At 36.9% G+C, this 15,347-nt stretch overlaps 1 protein-coding gene across 1 annotated transcript in view; it reads right to left on the reverse strand.

The window, feature by feature from the left end:
* LOC106467528 (putative charged multivesicular body protein 4B-like protein CHMP4BP1) overlaps nt 1-14,305 on the reverse strand; it is a 66,529-nt gene extending 52,224 nt beyond the window's left edge. Inside the window, exon 1 of the mRNA XM_022395724.1 lies at nt 14,152-14,305. Within this exon, the coding sequence (XP_022251432.1) occupies nt 14,152-14,305 (154 nt within the window). The remainder of the gene's footprint in view (nt 1-14,151) is intronic.
* Between the last annotated feature and the right edge of the window lie 1,042 nt (nt 14,306-15,347).

A 15,347-nucleotide genomic window follows, 5' to 3' on the forward strand; every position in this document is an offset into this window, starting at 1 on the left:
TATATATATATATATATATATACATACATATGTAATGTGTGGTAGCCAATATGTCACTTTATTTTACATAGTAAGAACATGTGTTATTTTTCTACTCGTTTACATTGAGGTAGAATAAAAACAAATTATACAAAACAAAAGCTTGGCAATTCAGGAAAAGTTTACTTAAGTAATTTGTAAAAGTCTAAGAAATAAATTTATCACTGATCAACTGATCTTAACACATGAAAAGGAACATCTTTACATAAACACACGGTTGAACTTGCAGTTTGCTGGTGAATAATTTGCTTCTCAAGTTACAATCAAGAAGGCTAAGCCAAGAATACTAGCCCAACCAAAACGTGCCATATTTATATTACTGGAAGAGACACATTTATTGGTTAATGTGTAAGCATGGTAATATAGGAAACAGAATGTCCGTAAGCATTTACACACATTTACACCTATACCAACATTAAATCATGACCTCCAAGTAAGATAACTAGCAAGTTTATTTTCTCTAACTTTTATAAAGTACTTAAGACAATTCTTGTAGCAACCAGTGTATTGTAACGAAGTTGGCAAATTCTATCTCACTGTGTTCTCAGAGCAGTAATCCAAATAGTTTCTGTAGCATAGTTCTGTTTTTTGACTTATTGGATCAGCCCAGACTTTCTACAAAGTCATAAACATTTTATAATACTTTAGACAATTGTCGATGTAACTATTATACCATCAACAAGTTGATATATCCTAACCATAAGTACCTTGAAGATTTGTAATCACAACTAACAATACTATACATTTTATTTTGCAACCTTTATTTTTGTTATACTTTGATTACTTACCTACACCTGGAGAAATAAGTATAATGTTACAGTACAAAAAATAACAAATAAAATATAAAGCTTTCCTGAAAATAAAAATGTTTAATTATGAGGTTTTTTATACTTCATTTGTTTTAACTGTTTATTATTATAAAATTAACTAAAATCATAAAAACAGAAAGTTGTTAGGTAAGATAATGAATGAAAAATAATAAAAAACCTTCATGGGATATACGTGCCAGAAGCTTCTGCATTACACTGTTCAATAGGGTCATGTCGATGCACGTGCGCCATGTAATTTTCGACTTCTGTTGGGGTATTTTTAGTCAGACACAGTTCAAAGGTCAGTAAAACAAAAATTATTAAATATAAAGAAATTTATACTGTTAAGAGATTTAAGCTATTTAGAATAAACATTTGTGGTTTACAATTACAATTTGTAGTTATTCTAAAACAAAAATGTAACTTAGATTTATTTCTTAATTTTTATGATGGTTACGAGATTGGTCAAATTGATCAACACTATATACAGTTAATATTGATAAAGTAGCAGATTAAATATAAAGTTTTATTTAAGAAATGTATGATGATTATCTAGAAGAATATAGAGATTACATAAATGAAACTTGATAAATTTCAGATAAAGAAAAGTATTTTTAATCTTAAAAGCAAAATTACTTTGTATGTTAGATAGTCAACATTCTTAAAGAAAAAATTCATGAGTATATCTTTAATAAAAAAATCTTAAAACATAATTCAAAAAACAGGTATTTTGTATATGAAATCCTTGTAATGTTTACTAATAATCTGCAAAATTTTGTAAAGACTTGCATACGTTTTAAAAAATTAAAGAACAATTTCTCTCATAGATACTTTTCTGGTTATGAGCTAGGTGAACTCCAGGATGAACTACAAAATGACATATCTACTCCAAAGCAACATCATCTTCCAGATAGAACCATACAGAAGCTGGGTGCAGCATCAACCTCTGGGACCCACCACACAGAAGTGGATTGCCTGTACAAAATGTAGAATCACAAAGAAGCTGGGTACAACATAAACTTCCAGGACCTTCTGCACAGAGGTGGAGTACATGATTAGAAGATCCTACACCACCAGAACACCAACACCCTACTCTCTATTGTACAGAAATGAGCACATTCAGGAGGATACCTCCATGGTCCACCACCCTAATGGCTCGAAACTGGAAAGCGGCAAGGACTCCAATAAAAGAACAAGGAGTGATAAAATGCAGTGAAGAGTCCCAAGGTTACCAACACCAGAGACAATGCAGTGGATGACCATGAAAATCCTCTACTGAAAAGCAGACCACCCCTGATTAATTCAAACAGATGCAGGGATGGGCAGCTATCCCCCTTCCGCTTTACCCATGTGAGTCCATGGGTTAGTACAGTATGAAACAGGCATATTAGTGAAGCAAATACATCCAGAGGAAAACCCAACTAGTGATCTTGTGGAACACTTCATCTCAGCAGTGTGTGTTATCGCCCATGGGTATAATGTTTCTTTTTTCATCTTGGCTGTAAAGTGCAGATTTCTGATATTAAAAGCATACCTGGACAGGCTATGATCGCCACTGAGCAGGATCCGGATCCTAAATGTGACATGCCCATGAAAAGCAAATATATAGAGAAAAGATAACTTACCCAGTCACAGCCACACCGAAGTTTGATGGATAGCAAGAGGCAGAAGGTGTTACTCCAATGAGGAAGAAACAGTTATTCAATGAAGATAGTGCCTGACTGAAGAGTTTCCTCTATTTGACAACAGAGATGAGACTCCAGAAAAAAATTGATTTGGAAAAACCACACAATTAGGATTGTTTGTTTTGAATTTTGTGCAAAGCTACACAAGTCATCCATAATTTAGCAGTGAAAGACTAGAGGGAAGTCAGCTAGTCATCACCACCCACTGCCAACTCTTGTGCTACTCTTTTACCAACAATTAGTGGGATTGACCATCACCATATAATGCCTCCAAAGCTGAAAGGGCAAGCATGTTTGGTGGGACGGGGATTCAAATCCACGACCTTCAGATTGCGAGTCAAGCACCCTAACCACCTAGCTATGCCAAAGCCCATGACAAGAAGGTCAACATATCTGGAAGGAAAATAAATGGAACCGGCTGGTCCTGTTCTGACTGGGAAAATCCACTGCCAGGGTCTGAGAATGATGAACCAGAGACAAAAAAAAAGGTAATTTAATGTTGGACAAAAGTGTCAAAAGCATCCAGATGAGAAGTACCCAACTGACTGCATAGCCACCTGAAATCCTGAGGATCAAGAAACCACCCCATGGGATAAACCTTGTCAGGTCTTGAAAAGTATCCACCACAACATGAAAACACACAAGGCGATTTATAAGCAGCATATGGGCTCAATAAAGGAGGTTCAATATTTGACCACAAAGGGAACAGGAATGGTTGCCCCCATGGTGATTGAAATAGACCACAATGGTGAAATTGACAGAATTGAGCATGACATATTGGTACCGTACTAGTAGAAGAAAATGAACCAAAGCACACTGTACTGCCATAAGTTCCAATATAATCTGAGACCACTGCCCAGAAGCCTCTTGCTGGTGGACCAACACTACTCAACCTTAGAAAGAAACATTTGTTATTCAATGCAAATTGAGATGAGGTGGAGGAAGCAGTACTCTCTTAGCTGTGCTATCCTTGTTCAACCACCAATGCAGATAGTCCAAGGGATCCCAAGCAAGATTCCATGGGCCGTGTAGAGATCTCTGTAGAAAACACATATGTACTTGACCCAAAGGAATAAGGGCTTCCATAGAAGCCCAAGTCCTCGAAAGTGACAGAACCTTTTGTGCTGAAACAGAGAAAGCAGTAACTGCATGAAGAAGGATGGGCCCAAATGAGGGGGTATTCAAAGATACACCCAAGTAGTTAAGACATTGGGTAGGCAAAAGGAAACTTCACCAACTTTAGAATCAAACCAACACAAGCTGATAGTGTCAGCAGTAGATGTGTGTGTGTGTTAAGAAGACTCCAGTTCTGAATAAGCTAACAGAAGACAGTCATCCAAGTAATGGTGTAAACATAACCTTAGAACATGCAGAAGTTGGGCAGAAGCTGTGATAACCCAATAAAATACATACAATGCTGAAGTAAGCCCAAAAGACAAGATATGAAACTGATACACAACCCCATAGTGGACAAACTGAACATAGTATCTGGACTGACGAGAAATATGAATATAGGCATTCGAGATGTCTACCTAGGTTAAGTGTGACAAAGGACTCCATAGGAAATTGAGGAAGAACCAGAACTTGGTTGAGGCATGACATATGGTCACAGAACAAAAAACCTGAAGTAAAACCAGGGAAAAGGTTGGTTGACAGGCGTGATAGCTCTCTGTGATAGAAGGGTCAACACAACCTTGGATAGACTCTGACAGGCAGTTGTATCCTGAATTAATGGGAAGGAAATTGGAACAGGAAACAAAGATGGAGAGGAAAGGAAAAAGAATGAAAAAATCTTTCTGACAAAACTTGGATAACCCAAGAATTAGTAGTGAATAATTGCCACGGGGGAACAAAATCGGCCAAATGTGTCCCCACTGGACTGGAAACCACCTGAAGATCACTGGAACTTCTGCTAACAATGAACCCGAATGTGATATACACAGCAAAATTTTGAACCTCTAGTGGTAGGAACTAGTAAAGGATGGGAGGTAGCAGGATGAGAAACAGTTATAGGAGAGGTCATGGTAACAGAATGAGAAAAAATGAGTAACCAAAGACTAAAGGGTTGAAAGTGGACTCGCAGAGTCCACACGTGAATCCAAAGACTGGAAAATCTCCAAAAACAAACCAATGGAGAAAAGGAGCCATCCAGAAGTCATGAAGATAAGGAGAATGTAGATGAACCTGTAGAAAGACAGTATTATTCCCAACATGATCCCAACAGCAACAAAACCACATGTGAGGGGAGAAAACCAAAGCGGACAACAGTGTCAAGGAGGAGGGAGGGAAAGTGTCTTGCATGAAAAACCCTCAGGGGATCGGTAGAATGCTTCTGAAAGGAGGTGTATGTTGGACAAGTACTGCAGGAGAGCTGTAAGGGTAAGATGAAGGTGGAAAAATAAATAGAATTATCAGGGACAGCCCTCCCTTTGGCAAAAGTGACTCTAACTGATGGAAGTCGAGAAAAGATGAGGAATGCTAACAGTAGTTTTCAAGTGATAAACAAAATGCTCAGTATGAACCCTGATGTTAGGGAAAATAAGGAACCCTAATGATGGTGTCAGGTGAAAAGGAAGAAACAGTATTAAATGAAAATGGATAAAATGGAACACACCTGAGAAAGCATATCCAAAAAGGCGGAGTAAGGCTTAGTAGATCTCTTAGAAAATGCATTGGAACACACAGCAAAGTCAGGAGAAGGAAAAAAAACTGTCAAAATCCCCTTCACATGGACAAGTTCGGACAATGCAGGAAGAACCCAAACATTGTTGGGAGAAAAAGAACGCCTCACATAATGATCAATCTCCCAACGAACGATAGCCGAAAAATTCTCAGTTGAGACTCCCAGACCTGAAGCCAGTAATGGCACTCAAAGTAGCAGTAAGAATATCAAAAGTTCTAAAACACAAACTAAAAAATTCATCTTGAACCATGAAGAAGCCGAAAATGAGAGAAAAGAAATCAATAACCAAAGGTAAGTTATTTCAGCAAACTAATACAAAAAAACTGTAGCAAATGAATAAATCACTACATCACAAGAAAAAAGAAGTGAACATGTAAAAGGAGCACATTTGAAAAATGTCTGCACTCAATCATTGCCTAACAAGAAGTGATAGTTCAGTAGAATCAAGTAGAGGGAGTCACATGTGTAAGGAGGGTGTGTCGCACTCCTATTGATGGAGGATTGTTGCATGATAATTTACATGTGAGATGCAGTTGTACCATGTTGATCATAGGGTACGTGGTAGTTCAAGCTTTGTGGCGTGTCAAAAATAATTTGCATTAAGAGGGCAGTACTGAACGAGAATAGCTATACAAGTGAAAAGAGGTAATGTACCATATCAGAAACTGAACATGATAATAACAGATTTATGTGACAGGTGGGTCTGACTTTCTACTTTATTAATATTCACTACCAGCACTTGTGTTTAAAATTTTTTTTTGCTAAAATTTCTACTTTATGTCTCCATAAACAAAAATAGAAGGCTATTAAAATTATACTTTGCCTTAGTAATATCTGTGTTATAATGAGTAATATATTTTAAACTTCATAGTTCAGAGAAGGGTGATAAATAAATTAGAGAATGGGCAAGAGCTAGAAAATAAATGTCACAATTCTCATACAAGGGGAGATTGAAGATTTATTTAAATATTTCCTTTTAAAATCAAGAATTTAAAACTTATATAATACTAAAATTTGAATTATTAACTATGTTTATTCTTATACATTGATAATAAAGCAGTTTAATCAAGTTTTGAATGTAATTGTAAAAGGTTGTGACATGCACACTTTAACCTACCTGTAATTAGAGGGTTTAGTAAGAAATGTTAGATTTAAACACTATTACATATCTCAATTGAGGTGGTTGATGAGAAAACATCTAGAGAAAAAACATATGATTGATCAATTCATGACTCCAATAGCAGGAAATCATCTAGATTCCTAACACAAGAATGCACACACAGTTTTTTATCCCTGAAATAAATTAAGGTTGTTTTAATTTTTTATAGCATATAATGTTTAAATTGTTTATTTCAGTGCATAAACTCAGTGAGTTTAGATAAGTTCATACTCACTTTTATTTTAACCTGTTGATCCTATCATTACAAAGTGGACCTAACTAATACCCTTTGAGGAAATCAGTATAACCTGAGAAAATCACAAAGTAGGTAGGAATGAGAAATTTTGGTGCTGTGACCACAGAATTGTAGAGTTTTCTGTTTTTGCTTACATGCAATTGGACTTACTTGAGTTAAATGTGTTTAAAGGAATGCTTATTGCTGGAACAATGGCATTTTATGTAAATCTAAGAGCTCATTACCAAAGTGGACAGCTTGCTGCTGGAGAGAAACAAATTGCATGAGAGAGTTGTCCAGTGTAGGAGAAGTCATCTCCTGCAAATCAGATTTTTCCAATGTTGCATAAGTCTTTGACTTGACCTCTCTACAGCCACAAACTCAGAAATATCAGCTAACATCTGGTTTATCCAGAACTTTAGATTAGGCATTACCCCTGAGGATCAACCTTGACAAAAGGGAAGTACAAATGAAACCATTGCCAGTCAGAGAAACACAAAAACAATCCCCACTCTAGTCAATACTACCTGTGATCAATCAAGAAGGACCAGATGTATTTTGTGGACAATTTCAAGCAATTACATCAACTGAATTGGAAAATACTGTGAACTGTAGGGGCAATTCATGAGCCTGTCCAATCTTAGAGGTATCTTTCCAGGGTGGTTGTGGATCACAAAAAAAGTTGAAATGAACAAAGCATCTGGATGAGATGTCAAGTGCAACTGTCCACTCTTCTACACTGGACCAGTGACCAAATATTTGTCCAAATGTCAGATATTGGCAAAGAAAAAAGCTTCATCCAACACTATGAGTCCCTGTCAGTGAAGCTAAGCAAATTTCACTCTTAATGTTCAAAGATGTTGTGAAGGAAGATTTGGACCATTTTCTGAAACATTTCAGGCAAGTATCTGCTTAGAATAATGAACTCAGAATCACATAGACAACTGCTTGATCCAGAGCCTAGTTGGCACAACCTTGGATTCAATTGTGCAATTGGGCAAGGGGCAACAAAAACACTGAAATACAATCATGGCCAATTTCCCATGTGGAGTATGTAACAACAGTATGTAACATGTACATGGAGATAATTAAATTGATTTTGATATTAAGGTTTTGTGATATGATGTTAACTGCAATAATTGACATAGAAAGTATTGGTGCATATATTATTTTCATTAACCCATTCACTGTAGCTGGGATGTATATTTATCAGTGTTTGAACCCCCCTCACACTGTGACTGGGACAATTGTTTCCCATTGTCAATGCTGTTTAAACCTTCCTCTGCTTGGTCCAGGTTCAACATATTGACTATCATCACTAGTTGGAAAGCTAGCATCCCCTTGTCTCATTGCCTCTTCATCATCATGCATTTCAAAACAACTATTATCTAAGCTATCTCAAACAAGCATAGTTAGATAGTAATTAAGGTTAATACTCACCGCTCTAGCAATGCGGGCATGACTGGCAGGCAGTTGTCATACATTCCATTTAGGCATCTTGTTGGTTATTGAAGGGCTGTATGGAAAACACAGGAAAACCATACATCAACATTAGGTGGAATGTCAATAAATACTTTCCAACTCATTTTACTCACATGTTACGTGCAGCAATTTTGAATGATAATGGGAATCATTTGTCCCAGTCACAGGGTGAGGGGGTGAGAGCACTGGGAAATATATGTCCCAGCCAAAGTGAAAGGATTAATACTAGTAACAGAATGTTTCAATTTTTAAACAAATATATGGCACATAGTGAATTTTCATGGAAGAGAAAATGCTACATCTGAGAGAACACACACAGTTTTATCTGTTTTTTTTATAGAGAGTAGATCAAGATACTTTTATCGCATCAAACTGAAATATTCATGAGTGGATGGATCTGTAATAAACGAGATTAAGCCAGTAGTTAGACATCATAACAAATAAGAACTTGCTGTATTCAGTGCTTTATTTGGTTTTGATATGTTTTCAGTCATGCAGACTGGAATATTTTAATAAGCAATAACAACAAATTCAAATGCAAGCTGTAAGTATACTAAGGGGCAACAGAAGTAAAACCCATATGGTGAAAGCCTTGCAAATCACACCAAAATTTGTACTCAATTTGTCACTGAACAAATGTTCCCAAAGAAAGACAATGTAAATATTAGTGGGTAACCCAAATCAGCTCTTACATGTAGGAATCAGTAAAGAGTCTCATCCTCTATTCCTCCCTGTTGGAACTGGGTTCTATAAACATTACAACCAGATGACAGAGGGCAACATAGTTAGAGGTGTTGGTCAAGCTGAGACCTAATGAAGGCTGGAGATTTGGAAGTTCATACATATTAGGAATGCATGTTCTATGTTGACATAAGGTGTAAATGCATGCATTTTAACAAGGTATGCACTTAGGACTCAATTTTTAAAATATTTTATATGGTCATAAACAAGCAGTTATGGCCCTTTTCAACCTACATATTTAACAGACCTTTTGACCAATTGGAATTTATCAAAAACTGCATTTTTAAACTGGACTTTTGCTATTCAACCCTAGAAGCACAGGCAGGAGTTTAATTTTATCTTACACTGCTGATTTAACAACAGTTCATAGTAAAGACAGTATATACCAGATAAAGTATACAAGAATAATACTGAAAAGACTATATGTATGGATTTAGGAGGTTCTTGAAATTATGCAAATGCAATATGCAAACTGTATAATGGACAAAAGTATTTCTATTCTCCACATAAGTATCACCTTGCACTTGTTGGAGTCAAGATCAAATTGAGGATGACAATTCACAGACATTTTTGAGTGCAAATATGTTTGTAACACTTCTGATTTTTTGTTTACAACATATTTGTACATTTGACTAAAAGCTTGCTACATTTTGTGTAAATACATATAGAAAATTCATAACTATAGTCAAGATTCTTTCTCCAATACAAGGCTGGTCCAATGGACTGACCTCATGCACATTTGGTTAAAATTGAATTCTTGACCATTTTGCCTATCTCTCCCTTAAACTAACCAGTGGGTCTCCATTCCTTGTTGGTAAAGTATCCAAATGAATTCTCTAAGCTGCCTTATGAATCACCCACATGATGACGACCATTATGCTCACGACTTCTAGAGTAAGGGAGTGGACTACACTGCAAAAACTAGTACCCTGGTAGACAGACTGATGTACAACATGGCTAAGCCCATAGAATTAAGATGCATTGCTAGCCAACACATCAAATATGGCAAAGCTCACCATTTCTGTCACCAGGTTGGCTCTGAGGCCTTAAAGGTGAGAGAATTCCAATCATCAGTGGTAGATCTAGTAGAAATCAAAGCTACACTGGACATGCTTGTTACTGAGGAAGTCACAACAATAACAACTTTATTGACTCTAGAGTTAAACATCCTAGCAGCTATCCTCACCAGCACCAGGGAGGAAGAAATGAGATATTTTTGTAAGATGTCACATTAGAATGTGTAATGTATCTACTCATTAACATTGCCAAATGTATTCCCACGGTCAGAAGGTACACTAAGTCCCAAAGCTGAGAAATACCTTTCCGAGGCTTGAATCATCTCGAGGCTCTACTAGTCTCTGGGAGGAACAGATCTTGGATTATATGAGCCAAAAATACCTTTCCAGAGCTTGGATAGTGTTGAATGTCTATCAGGCTCTGGAAAGGAAATATTCTGAATCATATCAACCACCACTAAAGTTCTGATTACCCGAGCATACACAATTACTGTGACTAGCAAGCATTACAATGGCAGTAGAGATGAGGCTCACCTCCTTGGCCACCAATACCAAGGGTCTACACTGTTAATTAAGAGGTGGCAATATCAACAGAAAGAGTGACTACCATCCAAAAAAGGAGGACAAGGATATGGGCTTATATCTTGGCAGCCAGTGAGGTATAAATCCCAGAGAGTCAAAGGTGGAGATCCCAACAAAACCACATAATATGCTGACCATCCAACTTACACTTGAGCAGATCCCAGTATTCAAGAGACACTGCCAGGAAACTGTCATTAGATGACTGGTTGGAATGAGTCTTGAACTCCTTACAACAGAGGAAAGGATTAACTACAGTGAAGGCCATTATGGTAGCCAACTATAAGACAATGGCAGTACTGAAAAACCTGCTGGTGGGGCTTAGGTGAGAATGAGCAGAGTTTCATTCCAAATGTAGATGAAATCATATTTTGTATATTTCTCTCTAACTATGGGCTCGGTCCTAGGGACCAACCTCATAACTGTTTTGTGCTTGTTATAGTTTTCATACTATAACTTTTAATAATCATGCGTATCTACACAAAATTTTCCAGATTACCAGTAAACATTACAAGGCTTTCGTACACAAATTATCAGATATTTTTAATAAAATTACGATTTTTATGTAATGATGTGCTCATGCATTTTTTCTTTTCAAATATTGACTATCCAACATGCAAAGTAATTTTTATTTTAAGATTAAAAATACTTTCATGCATCAGAAAATTGTCAAATTTCACATGCAAAATCTTTATAACCTTCTAATGAACTCCAGGTAATTATCAAATGTTCTATTTGAGACAAAACTTTATGGTTTATTTATTATTTTCAGTATTGTTTCCCTATATGTGTTTGGTCGACTTGACTGACCGCGTAACCACCATAAAAAATGAGAAAATAGATATAAATTACACTTTTTGCATTCTAGAATAACAAGAAACCACAAATCTTTAGCCTAAATAGCTTACATCTCATAACATTATACACCTATATATATATTTATAATTTTTATTTTATTGGCCTTTCAGCCATATCTGACTAACATCAAAGATGTTGCAGTGTCATGGTGCACATGCACTCAAGTTACCATATCCAACAGTATAAAGTGACCTGTCTTGGCTTTGTTTTAGTGGACCAATATTTTGTAAAATAGAGTTACATTTCAGTTATGATACATTATGTATGTATATATGTTATTACTATTTACAAATAAGTTATTAAATTTCAGTTATTTTACTTAAAACATAGGATAGTAAAAAGATATATAGAAAACAATGATCTCTACTACTTACGATTGTAAAGAAGTTTGTACTCGCTTGCCATACCTTGCATGCTAAGCATTGCTGACTTTCACACATCAAATTTTTTTCTTTTATATATGCATTTTGAAATAACAAAAAAATATAAATTACTCTATCAATATTGCTGTAATTGATCAGGCTTACTAGCTAAAATGTATTTGGGTTTAAAAATTTTTTTTTCGAACAGCATTTTCACTTACCCCTTCCTTTTGAGATTCGAGACAAAAGAAATAATCTTAAGAACTTTGCAACTTCAAGAGGATGAAAAAAACAGAAGGGGTAAATTCTGAGCTTTTGGTCGGTTATAAACACATGATTGAGCAAAGCAAGTGTACTTAAGGAAGTACTTCCAAAAATAGCCATTGTGTTTAATTCACTAAACATAGTGATATCTCAGCAAATAAAAAAAGATAAAAGGTTCTTTTTTACATTCTAGCTTGTCAATATCAGTAATTTGAGTTTCAAAGTCTATAGATTCTTATGAAAAGCTGCATTCAATATACCACGTGACACACAAAAATTGATATTTAGGAATTTTGTTGTGGTTAAGCACAAAACTACACAATGGGCTATTTGTGCTCAGCCCACTACAGGGATTGAAACCTGGTTTCTAATGTTGTAAGTCTGCAGGCACTGGATGGCAAATTTTGTTTAATATTTCCTTTTAAATTAAGAAATTAATTAATGAATAATACCAAAATTTGAATTATAATCTACAATCTGATACTGAAACACAATCATGAAATATTACTTTAATAACATTTTGAATGTAAGTCTACAAACATGATGATATGCTCTATGACCCTTGACCACAGGAAAACCCATAGGGATAGGGTTAACATATTCAAGTATTATATAAGAGAGTGTTTATATATATAACTTTGTGCTTATTCTTAATGCTGATTGTTTTTCTGTAAATCATGAAGGATTTTTGTTTATAATATTTTGTATTTCAATTTATGTATTTCAAATGTTAGATGAAAAGGTTTTGTTATTCTGATTATTTCTTTTCATTAACATTGTATTGTACTTTTTGTATTTGGAGGAACAGATGTTATTCAAAAGCTTTAATGTAAGGATAATTGGTAATAATTCATTAAGTAAAGCATATTCCAATATAGTACTTTCCTCCACTCACAATATTAGCTTTTCCTATTTTGTGCTGCCCTCTATATGCAATTTTTTTTATATCACATGCCACAAGCCTTCTGCAACCCCCTATTAGAATCAAGGATTCCAACATCTCTCATGCAAATCATCATGTGTCATTTCTCCATCAATAGAAGAGCATTACTATCACCTGACACATGTGACTCCCTCTATGCACCACGACCGAACCACCACTTCTTGTTTAGCAGTGCTTGAGTTCAGACATCTATCTTTTTGCTCATTATTTCTTGAAGTGGTTTAACTTAATTTAATCTACTTTATTTCAAGAATTTTTCACTTCACTTTGAAAGCATTTGATTTACCAGTATTTTGTTGCAAATTTCTCACTTGTTTGTTTGGTATCAAGCTTAACTTTCAAAGTCAACATTACCACTTCAGGTACATCCCAATCATGTGATGCCATACTTCAGGCCACAGGTGCGGGCGACCCGTCGGGAGATTTATTCGCAGGGAGATCGAGCATTATATGGAACAACCTTTGTCTCTTGCTGTTGCCCCTCTTCCTCCTAAGCCTTTTGTCTCCCCCACACACAGAGTTTGCTACACCTTTACAAACCCTACCTGAGCATTCTGTTCGGCCCTCATTGACTTTCTGGATTATATTTCTCAGGTATGTTATGTTTTGTCGATTGCTCCTATTTCTTATGACCCACATGATTCTGCCTCCCAACCTTATTTAGTTTTTCCCCATCCCCTGATATGCATGTTCAGACTGAGCATTTCACCTCCCAGTTAGGTGATGGCATTAGGATGCCTTGTCCCCGGTGGGCTTTGAATCAGTCCACCCTCGCTTATCATAAGGTGGACTGTCCATATCTGAACCCAACAATTGTTGAGTTCAATTTTGCCTGTTTAGGAGGCAGGATGTGAACCTTCCATTCATTTTACCCATGCACAGTATTCTCACCTTCATCTTACCCTGACTACTCTTTTGCAGTAACTCTCCTCGATACATCTGCTGTCTGTGGCTCTTCACAGGAACCATGAGGGGTTTACTGGGGACATCCCCTCCTCACTTCCACATTGGCTTATCTCTCATCTTCAGCTCTGGTGCTGCAAACGTGATTTATTTATTGTTGGGACATTTTGTGTCATGATACCATATTCTCACGGACCTGTCTCCTGGCCCCATATCTATAGGACCTTTGTATGGCCCTGTTTATTAGATGTTAACATGATTCCATCTGGTGGCCCATTCCTCCTTCCCACAGTGCCATTACTTATCATTTTTCACAAAGACACATGGTACGCCAATAACGGCACCATACATTTTCTATCAGGTGGTGCGAACCTTTGCTCTAAATCTTCATGCCCTGGGTTTGTGCTTTCACTTTTACATGGATGACTGGCTTCTTCTCGCTCATTCCGAACAGGAGTTGGCACCTGTCAAACTCGTCAGCTCCTTCTCGATGCTGGTTGATCCTACCTAGTGCTTCATTCATCTGGGTGTTTTCTTCAACACCCATCTCAGTTGGGCCCAACCTTCTCCTCTTACTGACCTGCTCAACAGTGGTTTCCTCGATTACTCCATTCCTTTTCCTTTATTCCCTGAACATCTTCATCAACCCCAGTTGCCAGTTCTGTATCCTGCACTTCACATTCTCCATCTTCAAGCCTGGCTTTTGTCCAGTCCCTGTCAATAAGATCCAGTTTCTCCTGTCGAGTGGCATCTCATTTAGCTCATTCTGTTCGTCCTTCATCCATAGCAGTATATCAGCAAAAATGGAATGTTTTTTGCACCTGAGCCCTGGCTTGGGGTATCCAACTGTAGCAGTGGAATGCAGTGCAGTAGCATATGTCCAGGATGGAGTGGGGAAAAATAACTTCCGAGCCTCAGGGTAAGAAATGTTATGGACAGTATTTAAATGTTGTACCTCTTTCTCCTCCACCACTTAGGGCAAGATCAACGGTAAGAGGGATGGGAACCACCACAATTGATGCAGTGAGGGTCCAATTGACACTTGTAGACATCAAAGAACCACAACAAGATGCCTTTGAATGTCCGAACTACTGACACTGGAAACACTGGAAAGGGTTAGGAATATATGACCATATGTTACAGTTAAGATAACCCACCTTGACAGAGGCAGGTGAATGTGGTGATGTAAACATCTGAATGAGAACATTGGTCGGCAGCATAATTCCATCCTTGTGAGTGGAGATGTGTCGTACAGCAGAAACTTCTTGGCTGGAGAAACCAGCAAGGATCTCAGACTCGGGGATGTTTATCAATTCCCTCTTAACAATCACTCCTCAAGAGGAATTCAAAGTAGCATGGGGAGTAACCTCGATGGGTATATCCCCAATGACCTTTGACCTCAGGAGGAGTTTGCTATATGTAGGTGTAGTTGTTTCACCAAGATGTCTCCAGAGTGCAACTCCCTGACTGACTTGGGAGTGCCAGCAAGCCCCTCTTATCCCTTCTGAATGAAAAAGAGAGACATTTTCCCTCAGGATTTGTCAGATAAAGAGTGAAGAATTAAAAATCTAGGTACAGGAACTGACTTT

The sequence above is a fragment of the Limulus polyphemus genome, unplaced genomic scaffold, assembly GCF_000517525.1.
Source record: "Limulus polyphemus unplaced genomic scaffold, Limulus_polyphemus-2.1.2 Scaffold2648, whole genome shotgun sequence".
Classification (NCBI taxonomy): Eukaryota; Metazoa; Arthropoda; class Merostomata; order Xiphosura; family Limulidae; genus Limulus; species Limulus polyphemus.